Source organism: Physeter macrocephalus, chromosome 16 (assembly GCF_002837175.3).
Source record: "Physeter macrocephalus isolate SW-GA chromosome 16, ASM283717v5, whole genome shotgun sequence".
Taxonomy (NCBI): Eukaryota; Metazoa; Chordata; class Mammalia; order Artiodactyla; family Physeteridae; genus Physeter; species Physeter macrocephalus.
Genome location: NC_041229.1, coordinates 54,690,478 through 54,704,927, shown reverse-complemented (window position 1 = coordinate 54,704,927; position 14,450 = coordinate 54,690,478). Strand labels below are relative to the sequence as shown.

Sequence of the window (14,450 nt, the reverse complement as noted above, 5' to 3'; positions counted from 1 at the left end):
CATCGGCAGGCGGACTCTCAACCACTGCGCCACCAGGGAAGCCCTGGCTCACTTTTTAATCAGGTTGTTTGTTTTCTTATTGTTTAGTTTTAAGAGGTTTTTTTTTTTTTTTTTAACAGTCCTTTACCAGATGTGTATTTTACAAATATTTTCTCCCAGTCTCTGGTTTGCCTTCTAATTCTCTTGATACTATACTTCACAGAACAGAATTTTTAAATTTCAATGAAATCCAGCTTATCAATTATTTCTCTCATGGATTGTGTCTTTGGTGATGTATCTAAAAAGGCGTCACCACACTCAAGGTCACTAGGTTTCTCCTGTTATTTTCTAAGAGTTTTATAGTTTTGAATTTTACATTTAGGTCTATGATCCATTTGGAGTTAATTTTTGTGACAGGTGTAGGGTTTGTGTTCAGATTCATTTTTTTGGTTTTGGATGTATACTTGTTCCAATACCATTTGTTGACTGGACTTTCTCTGCTCCATTATATTGCCTTTGCTCCTTTGTCAATGATCAGTTGACTATATTTATGGGGGTCTGTTTCTGGGCACTTTATTCTGTTCTATTGATCTAGTCAACTGTTCTTTCACCAGTACCACACTTAGACATCTTTTTAAATTTTATTTATTTTTATTTTTTATTATTATTATTTTTTTGCGGTACGCGGGCCTCTCACTGTTGTGGCCTCTCCCGTTGCGGAGCACAGCCTCCGGACGCGCAGGCTCAGCGGCCATGGCTCACGGGCCCAGCCGCTCCGCAGCATGTGGGATCTTCCCAGACCGGGGCATGAACCCGTGTCCCCTGCATCGGCAGGTGGATTCTCAACCGCTGCGCCACCAGGGAAGCCCCTAGACATCTTTTTTTAAAAGTCACAGTGAAAGTAAGCCTTGGTTTTGGCTGTGGTAGGACCTCCAGGCAGTTTCTTCTCTCTGAGCTTCAGCTCCAGGAGGAGGTTGGAGCTGAACTCTAGGAACTCCTAACATGCTGCTGTTGTGCTTCTCAAACTGCCTGGGGAAGGACTAGTTTTGTTTCATTTTTTGAACTTCCAGTCTGCTGCAGACTCTTCCTTTTGTAGAATACAATAAAATGACTTACTAGGAAATGATCGTGTGCTTGTATGGTCATAGTACTGTCAAATCACTATACAAGGTTCTAAAGTCTCAGTTTTTGAACTTGCTTTGTCACAGACTGCTAAGTGGACCGTACTTTGGTTACACTGTCCTGCACGGTGGGTGCAGGTTGGAGAGATGCCTACCTGTCTAGCCAGAGCTTCTTGGGAGAACAGGAGCTCAGCTGGGGCTTGGGAATTGGCTTGTTCCAGGGAATGTGGTTGTCAGGAGGGGCTCTTTATCTCCCATGGGATCAGACCCCTTCATGAGCCCCAGTGTACCCCCCTCCTCTTTTTTCAGCATATTCCTCACACTGACCCCTCCCATTTGAAGGCAGCGGGACAACTTGGGGTGGCAGGGTCCCTGAGAAGGGGCTGTAATAGTTGTCTTGGAGGGCCAAGGTTGGAGCAGGGCCTGCTGCTCTGGATGGGTCTGAACGCCATTTCTCAGGGAAGTAGGGAGAAGGGTGTGAGTGGCTGGTGGTGATATTGGCATGGACTCTGGAGCATGTCTGAGAGTTCCAACTTTAAAACCCTGAGACCATAAGACCTTAGGACATTCGAATCTTCAAATTGTGGAGTCATGGGCTGTTAGAACTGGAAGGGACTGCAGGGGTCACCTTGTTGTCCAAGCCGAGCTGTTCACCTGCTCCTCCTCCCCGGCGCCTGGCCCAGATTTGAGCTACAGGTGTCTGTCCTGCCTTTAGCTTGGAGTCCTTGGGTTGCCACAGTATGGGTGAGTAGAGGTTCTTTGGGTGCCCTTGGCTTACTCCAGGTGCCCCGCTCTGTTTGGAAGTTTCAGACACTGTGTGCTCCGTTTGACTGAGAACAACTCCCAGCCCTTGATGACCAAGCTGCAGTGGCTCTTCGCCTTCCTGGAGCATAGCCAGGTGAGCACAGGGAGAGTCGGGGATGCTGGAGAGGAGGCCCGGTCTGACACCTCCCCTTCCCCACGACCTGCCTGCAGGCCCCCACTTTCTGGTGTAAGTTGTTGGGCCCCAGTCCAGGCTGGCATGGGTTCACGGCTAAAGCCCAAGGGCCCGATTCAGCACCCTTACCAGGCAGACGAGGGAGTGCCTCCTGAGCCCCTCTGTGCTGTGCTGCCCACATCTCTCCCATCAGTGGTTCAGTCCATTCTATTAGGTGTTGCTTTGTTGATCTGCTGTCATTTTTGAGCACTTCTGTTGCCTGCCAGGCACCCTGAGGGCTGTATTTGTTTTAACCACTGTCTCTGCCCTCCTGGAACCTAAAGCCCTTGGCCAGGCAGGCATTATTCCAGGCCCTGTGCAGGGGCACAGAGATGAGTCAGCCACAGTCCTGCCTCCACGGAGCGCGTAGTCTGGTGGGGAGGAGGAACCTGCAGATAGCAACTGTCGTGCTTGGGCAGAGCGAAACGCGAGTTTAGCGTGCGTATTAGGGAGGGAGCGTTGATCATGATGGGGTTGGGGGCTGTTGGGAAGTCACTGTGGGACAGGTGACACTAACTGCGCCTGGGACTTGAACTCTATCGCTAAGCTCCTGACAGGGGAGAGGGGTGTTTTAGGCAGAGGGAATGGCAACGAATAAGGGCCTGGAGTGAAATGTGAGGTGTGTCAGGGAAGAGCAGACTCCTGGAGGATTGTTCCTCTCCGTGACCCGATGTCCTGCTTACAGGCTGCATGGCCTTGGTGGGATGAGTCAGGGAAGGGGGAGGACGTTAGTGGGGAGGCTGGAGGTTTGGGGCAGGGAGTCCCCAGGGCCATCCTCAGGCCTCGCATGCTGTGGCGCTGGTTGGTGAGTGTCCCCGGCTCCTGGCCCTGTCTTTCTCCCTCCTTGGTCCTAGCGGCCTGCCATTTCTCCAGAGAACTTTCTATCTGCATCCTGGACACCCTGGTTCAGCCCTGGCACCCAGCAGGACTGCTCAGAGTACCTGAAGTACCTGCTGGATCGGTAAGGGAGGCCGGGCCTGGCTCTGCACGGGGGCTCCAGGTCTGGAGAGGGCGCTCGTGGGAAAGCCCCCTCCCCCTGGGCTGTGTTGTCTCTTCCTGGAAACGGGGGCGCAGCCCTGCACTTGTGAAAGGCTTGGAGCAGATGTGTGTCATGAGTGTGGGGACAGGGGCCGAGTGGGAGGGAAGTTTTGGAGATGCTGACATGAACCGTGACTGGGAGGGTAAGTGTGTGTGTGTACACTATGCTGTGCTTGCCTGAGTGTGCATGTGTGTGTTTTCTCATCAGCTCTCTGGGGGCACATGCACGTCTTTTTGTGGCAGGTTTGTGAGCCTTATGCAGGTAAGTATGTAGCATGTGTGCCTGGCTTATGAGTGCATGTGCACGGATGCCATTTTGTACATGCATATGTATGTTCCCCGTGCCTTCTCCTGCATGCGTGTAAACATGTGGCCAACTGAGTAAGGTAGATGCACAGGTCAGGCCAGTGCACTGGGGACGGGTCTGTGTGTATGGACGAAGGCCCTTTGCTCCCTGCACCAGGCTGCATGAAGAGGAGAAAACTGGGACGAGGATCTGCCAAAAGCTCAAGCAGTCCAGCCTGCCCTCCCCGCCCGAGGAGCCCCCTAGCCCGAGTTCAACCTCTGTGGAGAAGATGTTCGGAGGCAAGATCGTGACTCGGATATGCTGTCTCCGCTGCCTTAACATCTCCACCAGGGAGGAGGCCTTTACGGACCTCTCTCTCGCCTTTCCCCCGCCTGAGCCCTGCCGCCGCCGCCGCCTGGGCTCAGTGATGCTCCCCGCAGAGGACGTCGGCGCCCAGGACCTCCCTTCGCCATCGCGAGCCCAGGCACCAAGCACTGCGGCTCCTCGGAGGCAGAGGAAACACTGCATCACAGGGGACGTTCCCCCCACCGTCCTGAACATTGAAGGCCTGGGCCCCCAGGGCCCCGGGGGGCAGAGCAGTCAGGAGGAGGAGGCAAAGGAGGAGGAAGAGGAGGAGAAGGAGGAGGAGGAGAAGGAGGAGAAGGCCGAGAAGGAGGAGGAGAAAGTGGAGAAGGAGGCCGAGAAGGAGAAGGAGGAGGACGGCCTGGGCCCAGGGACCCTCAGAAATGCTTCCGCCCCCTCTGGGGAGGGTTCCCGCTCGGTCCTGGACCTGGTCAACTACTTCCTGTCGCCCGAGAGGCTGACGGCAGAGAACCGCTACCACTGCGAGTCGTGTGCCTCCCTGCAGGACGCCGAGAAGGTGGTGGAGCTGAGCCAGGGGCCGCGCTACCTCATCCTGACCCTGCTGCGCTTCTCCTTCGACCTGCGCACCATGCGGCGCCGCAAGATCCTGGACGACGTCTCCATCCCCCTGCTGCTGCGGCTGCCGCTGGCCGGGGGCCGGGGCCAGGCCTACGACCTCTGCAGCGTCGTGGTGCACTCCGGGGTGTCCTCGGAGAGCGGCCACTACTACTGCTACGCCCGCGAGGGTGCGGCCCGCCCGGCCCCGATCCCAGGAGCGGCCGACAGGCCTGAGCCCAACAACCAGTGGTACCTGTTCAACGACACCCGGGTGTCCTTCTCCTCCTTTGAGTCTGTCAGCAACGTCACCTCCTTCTTCCCCAAGGACACCGCCTACGTGCTCTTTTATCGGCAGCGGCCCCGGGAGGGGCTCGAGGCTGAGCCCAGCTCTCCCCGAGCCCGGGCGGAGCCCACCCTCCACAAAGACTTGATGGAAGCCATTTCCAAAGACAACATCCTTTTCCTGCAGGTGAGCAGACCCTGGGGGCGGAGGGGCTTCCCAGCACCCACCGGTTCAGATGGTGACCGCTCCTCTCTTGGAGTCTGTTCCTTTTTCCTTTGATCCATTCAGCTATCACTTAGTGCTGGGGAAGATTGGTGGGCCAGACAGACATAGCCCCATACTTCAGAGGAACAGACATTAGGAATGATCCGTTTTTTATTAAGGTGTCATAAGTGTGCTGGAGGAGGGGCTCTGTGAGTGAGTAATGGATACGAGCAGATGGGGGGGGGCCACCCGACTCAGTGAGCCTCTTCTCTCACTGAGCCTTCGACTCCACTCTGTAGAGTCAAGGGTGGTATCAAAATACTTTGCAGCTGAAACAGCCAGCGCGCGGACCAGCACGAGGAGTGCCGTCACAAACAGCCGGTGTGGGCACGTCAGGACCCCTGGCCAGCAGCACCTGCGTGCTGTGGGGACCCTGGCTCTGCTTTTGCGTTTCTGCTGAGCTGTCCAGGTGGAGGCAGGGCTGGGCCCGTGGTAGGGCGGATCCATGGCTGGCCTCAGTTCAGCAGGAGGAAGAGCTTCCTCATGGGCAGAGGGTTCCTCGTGCATTGAGAGGCAGAAGCTGGACAGCCACGTCAGGAAGCCTGCAGAAGGGTCCCTGGGGGGGGGGGTATGAGTTGACCTTTGAAGTCTCTGCAGCTCCTGCTTTCTGGTGCCACGTCAGGCCCTCGTCAGCTGTTCACAGTCTAGTTAGTTAGTAGAAATGAGTTCCTTTCTTCCAGGGGGCTGGGAGTTTTTATTCGAGGGAGGAGGAAGAATGCTTTGGAAGCCTAGATACAGGATGGCTATGGGTCCATCCCACCCATCCTCCCACTAAGCTGGAGTGCCTCCTCTGTGCCTGGCCCTGGGGACTGCGGTGATGCTCGGAAGGGCTGGGTGGCATTGGGGGGCGTGCAGGGAGGACTGAGGCTTCAGAGCCTGACTGACTTCTAAGCTTCCGGCCCCATCCCCATGTGTGTTTCCAGGAGCAGGAGAAGGAAGCGCGGAGCAGGGCGGCCTACATCTCTGCACTCCCCACATCTCCACACTGGGGGAGGGGCTTTGACGAAGACAAAGATGAGGATGAAGGCCCTCCGGGGGGCTGCAGCCCTGCAGGTGGCAGCAGTGGTGACTTCCACAGACTGGTCTTCTAATGGGAACCCTCATCCCCTGGCCTGCTAGGCACTTGTGAGGGTGCCACAGGCAACCTCAGTGGGGGGCCCAGGTCCCGGGCAGAGGTGCTCGGCCAGGTGGGGTCTGAGGGAGGCTGCGCAGGTCCAGTCCTGAAGGCAGGCCCTTCCGAGGGCCAGAGAGATGGAGCGGGGGCTTCTGGGCCCCTGCCCTCAGCCTGAAGGGCACACAGAGACTCACTCGGCTAGATACAGAGGTGAGACCCAAGCCCCTTAAACCGGGCCTCAGGCCCCGACACTGGGATCAGCCCTGTTAAGACTTACACCCAAGTGTCCTGGTCAGCTTGAAGCAGCTGAGATGGACACTCTCTGGGCCTTGTCCCCTCCCCCCTGCAGGCTACCCCACAGGGCTGAACGTCACAGCGCTGGTGTTTTGCCATCAAGTAGCAGCTCCTTCCCAGCTCCTTTCAGACAATCTGGTTTCTCTGTAGTATACAAAGCAGAGGCGGATCCAAGCCCTAGCACAAAGAAGGCGTCTGTGTGTCACCCCTCTGGACGCCTGGTTTCTCTGAGGGGCCTGAGGCAACGTCTGTGGGTGCCTACACTGTTTGTTTGTTTGTTTGTACTTCTTTTGAGAGGCATGTAGGTGGGAAGCAGCCTGGCACGGGACCAGAGACTGTCCTCCTGACACCAGGCAACAACGCAGAGGGGAGGATAGCCTCTTAAGCCTCTCTCCTGCCTCAGTGCCTGAGATGCCACCATTTGCATCCCCCTTCTGGTTAAGAGAGAGCGAGTCCTTAGTTTCCTGCAAGTATGTTTGTTTGTGTTTCTCACGATGTCTGTCCTGAGGGAAGCTGGCTGGCTCAGCGCCTCAGCAGTTGGCCATCATCATGGGGTTGGCCATCATCATGGGGGCGGTCTGCTGAGGACCAGATATTGACCTCATTGTGCCCTGACCCTGCTGTACCCCTTCTAAATGGAGAGAAGAGAGAGAACCAGGGTCTCAAACAGGAATAAAAATAGGTTCTCTCTCTGAAGCCTTTAAAGCCGTCGTTCTTCCCGCCTCAGTCACTGGCTGTTAGGTCGGCTCTACCCTTGGTTTCTTACTGTGTCTGTCTGGACAGGAAGGAGGGGACACCACCCCCTGCCCTGTTGACTTGTGTGCTGCCCCAGGGGAGGCAAGCGTGCCCTACACTGAAGTGAAGTGCTGTGTAAATCAATCAACAGTGAGGACTGGTGGCGGGGATGTGCCCAGATAGATAGATAGGGGTGGAGGGGTGGGTGCACAGGCTGGGGGCTGCCCTAACAGGATACTGTTAAGGGACTGATCTGTCAGGTGGGGCTGGGAGCTCCTCCAGACCCCAGGAACTCTGGGCTGCCCACAGATTGCTGCTGCTGCTACCACATTCCTCCCTTCTTACCTCTGAGAATCTGGGGTGGGGTGGGCTGGGCTCAGGCCAGGAGGTAAGTAGGCAGCGGCCCTCAGGTTCCAGGGGGGGGGGGGGGGCTTCAGGGGCTGCAGGTGGAGGAGTTTTGGCCCAAAAGCCATAGACCCTTGAGACCTCAGGGACCAGCGAAAGTGGGCCGACAGTCGTCTGACAGAGACAGAGTCATGCTCAGAATTCATCTCTTTGGTCCATTGAGCCGCCTAAGAAAGATGATGAATTGGCAGATGATGTTACTACAATTTCCATTTCATGCACCAGGAGTACAAATTCCAAGGTAAGGAAGAGTCACATGTGTTCTCAGCCAAGAAAGGTACGCAGTTGTTATTTCCTGTTCAAATGAAAGTGGAGCAGACTGGCACGTGCTGTCCCAGGACCGTGAGAGGAAGGGTTATCCCGTTGAGGACAGGTGTCGTGTGCAAGCCTACAGCCAACAGCCCCGAGCCGGGGTCCCAGTGTGTGTGCATTCCATCCCCAGCACCTCCGGACGAGACAGACTCAGCAGCCCTCCTAGTTGCGTCTAATGGACTTTATTGTTGTCCAGACCCAACACCATAGTAAAAAGGGACCTGCAAGCTCCAGGCCTGTACCATGTGTCACCACAGCAAAAACAGGACCCATGTGAACACGTTCCCACCCCTCCCCAGACCTACTCACAGGATAAATACGTGTTACAAATTTTTTTTAAAAAGAAAACAGAATAAATTAATAACTTAAGTGATTAGGCACCAACAGTGATTTGAAAAATTAAATGTCAATTTTAAATGGTAAGAGGGCCAGAAACCTAAGACTGGGCTTCTTCTAAGCCCATTTTCTCTTCCCGACAAAGCAACGATTCTGTGGGAAATGATTCTAAATTTCAAGACACATGTAACCAACAAACACATAAGAACACACACCACCAAATATCACATGACAGCCTGAATCTCCAGGGGGACCCCTCATCAGGCAGCCCACCTGGCCCCAAAGAGCTTGGTGCGTTCCGGAAGGAGGGGGCTTTAGAGCTCATGCGCTCAGCCTCCCCCCACGTTTTGCAGAAGGGCCAGAGGGGGAAGTTCGTGCCAACTTCCCTCCTGCCCGGCACTCCTCTCGTTTCCAGAGCCCTGTCACAGGGGTGTGGGTCAGCCGCAGCTTGGGGCTGAGGCCTTAGCCCTGTGGCAGGTAAATCCCTTGAGAACAGCTGTGCTTCTGTCCTAGGAATGGGACATATTTGAACGGTTTCGAATGTAGAAGTTACTGAAATTCATCTAGGGAGGGGACTGGGTTAATTGGCCAGTGCTCTGGGTGCCGCCTATCCCTGGTGCTCCAGACCCTCGAGAGAGAAGTTACAGAGCAGGCAGTAGCCACAGAAGAGGCCTCAGGGCCCTTCTTCGCCAAGGTGGGAAGGAGACACGAGCTTCATACCACTCCTTGCAGAGGTGGAGCTGGAAGTGGACAAGAACAGCTTCTCTGAGCAGCCCCAGGCAGGACGAGGCCTGTGTGAGCTATGCTGGCTGACAAGGCATCCTGGGGTCTCAGTCCGTGCCAGGCCACCAGGAGAGGTGGATTCTGACCCACTGAAGGCCAAAGGACCAGTTTTTTATACTGACCAGACAGGGGAATATTAGACACCTGGTACTTGGGGCTTTTGAGCCAGTCTCTGCTTTCAACAGGCCAATTTCCTCTTCTCTCGTACTTCCTCCCGTCTCTACTCTCGCCTCTGCCCGAAGGGTTTGGGGGTTATAGGAACCAAGAACTGGAGGGAGCCCTCCTTGGTGGTTAGATTTGAACACCTCAGTCTCTCAAGACTCCACCCAGTTTCATTCACAACATGGCACATTCAGAAAATGCTGACATTATTAGGGCACCTGGCAATCAAGAGGGGAGGATGCTGGGAACTGAGGGTACCAGTACCTGGGCCTACCTGTAGCCTATGGGGGCACAGGGGTGGCGCCATTCAAAGCTCTGCCACATGAGACCCTTTGCAGAGGGCCTTAAAGGCCTTCCCACCTTGGTGAAGAAGGACACAGGGCTGGGCAGAGTGAACCACCAAACCCTGCCCAGGGTAGGCCGCTGCCACCACATTACCATTTCACCTGTGGGAACACCAAGGCATGGCCTTACTGCTTCTGAGAGGCTGGGGCCATACTCCCAAAGGTCTTCTGTTCCCAAAGCACAAGGTTCTCTAAATCTCTGTCCATCTTCCTCCACCAGATCCCAGCCTTGCCCTCCTTCCCTCTAAAAATCTGACCCTTCTTCCTCTAAGGCCCCTGTCAGGTACCCGCTTTTCCTAGAAACCACCTTCCCTGATCTCCACCCCTTCCCCACTCCGGCCCCTAGCACCAACCTCCTAGAGAAGGAGCCTCGATTTCTCTGCACATTATTAGCATTTTAAGTGTCTCTCATGGTCATAACCAATGTGTCCTTGTCTTTTTTCTCATCGACTCTGACCTTCTGAAATACAAAGTCTGATTAATTCCTGTGTTCTCAGTGCCTAGCCCAGACCTGGCCATAGCAGCCATTAATGAATGCTTATTGAATTGATATGACTAATACTAGGAGGAAAGGGGCTACTGCTGAGAAAATTTCTCCCGGGACGGGGTAAGGTCAGGCCGCAGGCCTGGGGTGTGTGTGTTTACACAGGCTCACAGGAGCAGAAAGGTGAGCGGTAGCCCCCTCCCTTAAAGAGGGTGGGAAGTCATTTTTTTTTTTTTTTGGAGGAAGAAGGTCTGTTCACCCCAGGGTAGGATGAAACATTTGGTCTGCCCACGTTGCCTCTGAAACTCTTAAAAATTTGGCCAAGAACTTTAACATAAAAGAGCCCCCCTCCCCAGACTTAGGAGAAAAGAGCCTGGCGTGATGCCCTTCCTCCTGTCCCTGGCAAAGGTGGGCAGGGGGTGATGCTGATCTGGTGGCCTTTTAAGCCATGGGAGGAGAGGCCTGCCCTCTCCTGTCCCTGTAGCTAGGCACCTGGGATTCGACAGGGCAACAGAGGGTGACGTGAGCTGAGAACACACTCTGGCCTGTCACCAGGCCACACTTGTACCTTCCTTGGGACCTGACACAAAACTCAGCCAAACGGCACGGAGCTTCCGGCCACTCCCCCCGCGCCGTCCACTAGGCTCTGTTCCGCCCTGCTTGCTCCTTTGCCCTGATCTGCCCGCCACCCATCAGTGCTGGGAGCTGCCCTCGCCTGCGGCCATGCACATCGCTCCCCTGACCACCACACCAGTCCTCACGTTGTGCTCCACCCTGCGCCTCCACGGCACTGCCCGGGGCTCGCCACCAGGCCCTCCTGATGTACTCAACCACTAGCTGCGCCTCCCCCGCCCCCAGCCTTCGCCCCGCCTCTCAGCCCATCGGTTACCAGCGCCTCCCCTGCAGCACTGCCCATCTTGCAGAAGCTCACTTGCTGCAGCGTCTCCTTTCCTGGCCTGGGCGCCGCCCTGTGTCTCCGCCGCCCGGGCCGTCCCAGGGTGGCCCCTCAGTTGTCCCCCACCCTCCACGCACCTCCACCCCGCACACCGCGTCGCCTTCCCACAGCTCGGCCGGCCCCCTCCTCACCACGTCGGCGTCCCACCCCACGGCGCTGCACCGCCCAGCACAGTCCAAGCCTCGTGGGCGCAGCGCTCTTGGCTGGGTGGGGTCTCGGGGAAGAGGGCTCTGCTCTGGGAGTGGCAGACCCGGGCCTGTGGCTCCACAGTCCCGGGGCCCGGCCCCGGCCCCACAGGGTCTTCGTCACCCCATCTCCGGCTCCTTGTTCTGGGTTGCCCTCACCCTGTCTTCCCCTCCCGCTGTCCTCAGTCTTCTGCCTCTCCCACCCGGCAACAGCTGCACTGCCACTTGGCCTGAAGATGGGGGACCACCGCAGGTGCCCTGCCCTTCTGCATCTGGGGGTCTCACTCCTTTGTCCCTCAAGACCACCTCTGACCTTCCTCCTCGACTCCTTCATCTTTTGGTGGCCTTGCCTCTCCCCTGCCAAGAAAGACAGGGCTGAAGAAGTCTGTATCCACTTTGGTCCGCTGGTCCTTGGCTCCCTGGGTCAGCGAGACGCCTTGGCTTCTTCCGGGACTGGGGGAGAGGTAGCCCAGTAGCGGGAGGGACAGGGGCTGAGAGCTGTGCCCAAAGGTGAGGTGTGGAATCTGGCTCAGAGCCCCAGCCCCTCCCTCCACACGTCTGGTAGGTATTCGGGTCTAAAGGGCAGGAAGAGGCTGAAGGATGCTTTTTGGCAATAGCTCTAACTAAGGTGGGTAGAGGCATGGCCATTGCTGATAAAAATCAAAGGTGGGCCCCGAGTGAGCCGAGGAAGCGCCTCGATCAGGCCCTCACCTCCCAGGGGAAGGGGTCAGGGTCCCTGATATCAAGTGCTTTGAAGGCCAGAGTGGCAGAGTAGAGAGGGGGTGGGCAGGAGGGCGCGCTGGAGAGGAGAAGGGGGAGACAGACGGGGAGGCGTGGGCTCTGGAGACGCCGCCTCCCGGCCCCTCCCTGGGGCGGTGGCCCTCGCGTCACAGCTTGGCCCCCTTGGAAGGCTCCAAGGACTGCCGCACGTCTGTCCACTCCTGCATGGTGTTCTGCAGGGCCTGGGTCTTCTCCTTGTCCACCTGAACGTAGTCCACCTTCTCGTCGGAAGTGACTGATGACGTGGATGGCTGGGGGACAGAGCGGGGAAGTGAAGTGGCTGTGAGTTATCAGTAACGCGGGGAGGAGGCGGTTGGCTCTTCCTGAGTCGTTTCCCGGGAGAGGAGGTGGGGCTCCACCTGCCTCTCTGACCTGCCTTTTCTTTCTGAAAGTGGCCTGTAAGGCCTGAACTCCAAACGGCACCATCCCTCCTGTTTGATGCAACAGCCCCTGCCCGCCGTCCCGACGTCCCGGCTCCTGGGGGGACCCAGGCCCTTCCTTGGCCTGATGGATGGCTCCAGGCTTTCACCTGCGCCTCCACCCACCTCCCTGTGGCCACTTGTCCAGGGGAAGGACTGTGCCGGGTGCCAACAAGCACCAGCCACAGGGCTTTGTGTGTGGCTCGCGGTGAGCACGCACAGCCACCCTGTGCGGGACGCTGTGCCGGGGCTGCTGTCTGGACTGGGCAGCTAAGTGTGCTTCCTGAGGGGGGCCTTTCCCAGGCCCGGAAACCCTTCTGCAGGCTGCACCTGGACAGCGGGTTCTCAAAGAAGAACTCAGGACCAGGACACAGGATCCCCGAGTCTCGGCTCTGTCGTGGATTCACACGTGACCTCGAGCAGCTCGTGTCTCCGTGTGCATTCGTTCGCGCATGCGCACGACAGGGGGACGCTGTGCCGGGGCTGCTGTCTGGACTGGGCAGCTAAGTGTGCTTCCTGAGGGGGGCCTTTCCCAGGCCCGGAAACCCTTCTGCAGGCTGCACCTGGACAGCGGGTTCTCAAAGAAGAACTCAGGACCAGGACACAGGATCCCCGAGTCTCGGCTCTGTCGTGGATTCACACGTGACCTCGAGCAGCTCGTGTCTCCGTGTGCATTCGTTCGCGCATGCGCACGACAGGGGGGGGTGGGCTGACGGATGCGGTCCTACGGGCTCAGGGTAGCTGTGTGCTGAGAGTGAGGGTGCCTGAGCCCCCGGAGACCCAGACTACAGCACGGCCCAGTCACAGAAGCAGAGTGCCGCCGGCCTGCACTGAAGGCAGCTGGCCTCCGGGGCCCCTCCCCCAGGGCCGTCAAAGCCCGGACTGACGCCCACCCACCCGCCCGCCCGCCCCAGGCACCTTGCGGTGGGGGCTTGGGGAGCTCGGCTGGAAGTCCAGGGCCAGATAATCCACGCTGCCAGTGCTCTTCTTAGGGGCCGGACTGTTGGTGCCACTGGGAATGGGAGATGCAGACACTGGGTTTTGCTATCACAAAGGAGGGAAAGACCTTTAGTTAGTTTAGGAAACAGATTAACCCACCACCGGGAAAAAAACACCTCTGGGAGTAAGAGCAACTAACCAGCTCCATGAGTGCCGACTCTGTGCCCTGCACTGCGCCGGGGACTTCTCACGTTCTTGTCTCAACCCTCACCACAATCCTGTGATGTAGGTATTATTACTGTTCTTATTTTTTAAAACGAAGATAAAACTCTGGTTCGGAGAAGTAAAGCAACTTGCCCATGGCTGCACAGCTGGTGAGCAGGGATGACTACCCCGCTGTGCCACGCTGCCTCCCTTCCAGGGCATCAGGCCCCGTCTCACCTGTGATCTCCCTAACAGACCAGCAGGGAGCACATGGCCTTTACGCACTGGACCCTGGAAAGGTTTCTGTTGCACCAGATCTGCTTCTCTGGGGCTCCCACCCACGGCCCGGAGTGGGGCCGTCACACCGCAGCAGCCTGCCCCTCCAGCCCCAGCTCCTCAGGGGTCTCAACAGAGGGGCCTCATCCCCAGGCGGCACAAAGCCCCAGTCCCTCAGCAGCTCTCAGAGGACACGCTCCACGGTCCCGGCTCATCCAGGCATCAAGACCAACTTGTCTGGCACTTTCCTGAAGACACCTTCTAATGAGAAATGCAATAAATAGTCCTATGCTCTGTTTTTTTTTTTGGCTGCTTTATTGATTGGTAGATTTGTTCTATTTACGCAGCAACTACCAGGTGCTGGGCAGCTACTCCCTTTGCACTGGGAATCTCAGGGGGCAGAACCCCGTGTCTATTCCCTCTGTGAGGGCCTTCACCACACTGAGTCATGCACAGGTGTGTTTCCCCACCGCTGAGTCGGGTAACACACACTCAAGAGACACTTAACACTCCCATACATTCTCCATGGTCGTGGGAACAACGGGATAAGGAAACGAAGAGATCTTTTAGTTCTGAAAGATTTTAACAGGATAGAACAAGGAAGTTAATTTTGAAGGCTGCTCTAGTTCTTCTCTACAGGCCCCTGATGACTATTCTGAAACACCAGCTAACGAGTTGGCCTGCTAACTCTTCTGGGGCTCCCTCCTGCCCCAGGACAAGTGCAGACTTCCCGAGACAGCATTCGGGGTCCTTCATGATCTGACTCCAGTCCAACCTCCCCGCCTGCCCACTCCACCTTCACCCAGAGTTAACGACCATCATTCTCCGTGTTCCTGTCTGCACGGCCACTCCACC

At 56.8% G+C, this 14,450-nt stretch overlaps 2 protein-coding genes across 5 annotated transcripts in view; one reads left to right on the top strand and one right to left on the bottom strand.

Annotated features, from left to right (window-relative positions):
* USP35 (ubiquitin specific peptidase 35) overlaps positions 1–6,959 on the top strand; it is an 80,031-nt gene extending 73,072 nt beyond the window's left edge. The window contains exons 8-11 of the mRNA XM_024131756.3: positions 1,905–1,998; positions 2,931–3,037; positions 3,578–4,790; positions 5,792–6,959. Of these exons, the coding sequence (XP_023987524.1) occupies positions 1,905–1,998; positions 2,931–3,037; positions 3,578–4,790; positions 5,792–5,959 (1,582 nt within the window). The 3' untranslated portion in view covers positions 5,960–6,959. The remainder of the gene's footprint in view (positions 1–1,904; positions 1,999–2,930; positions 3,038–3,577; positions 4,791–5,791) is intronic.
* Positions 6,960–10,895: 3,936 nt separating this feature from the next.
* The window catches only part of GAB2 (GRB2 associated binding protein 2), a 195,239-nt gene continuing 191,684 nt past the window's right edge, over positions 10,896–14,450 (bottom strand). For 3 of the 4 annotated variants that reach the window (XM_024131629.3, XM_028500967.2, XM_028500968.2), the window contains exons 9-10: positions 13,095–13,220; positions 10,896–12,008 (exon numbers count right to left, since the gene is read on the bottom strand). In XM_024131629.3, the coding sequence (XP_023987397.1) occupies positions 11,865–12,008; positions 13,095–13,220 (270 nt within the window). In that variant the 3' untranslated portion in view covers positions 10,896–11,864. The remainder of the gene's footprint in view (positions 12,009–13,094; positions 13,221–14,450) is intronic. The other variant, XR_008619564.1, reaches the window with a different exon arrangement.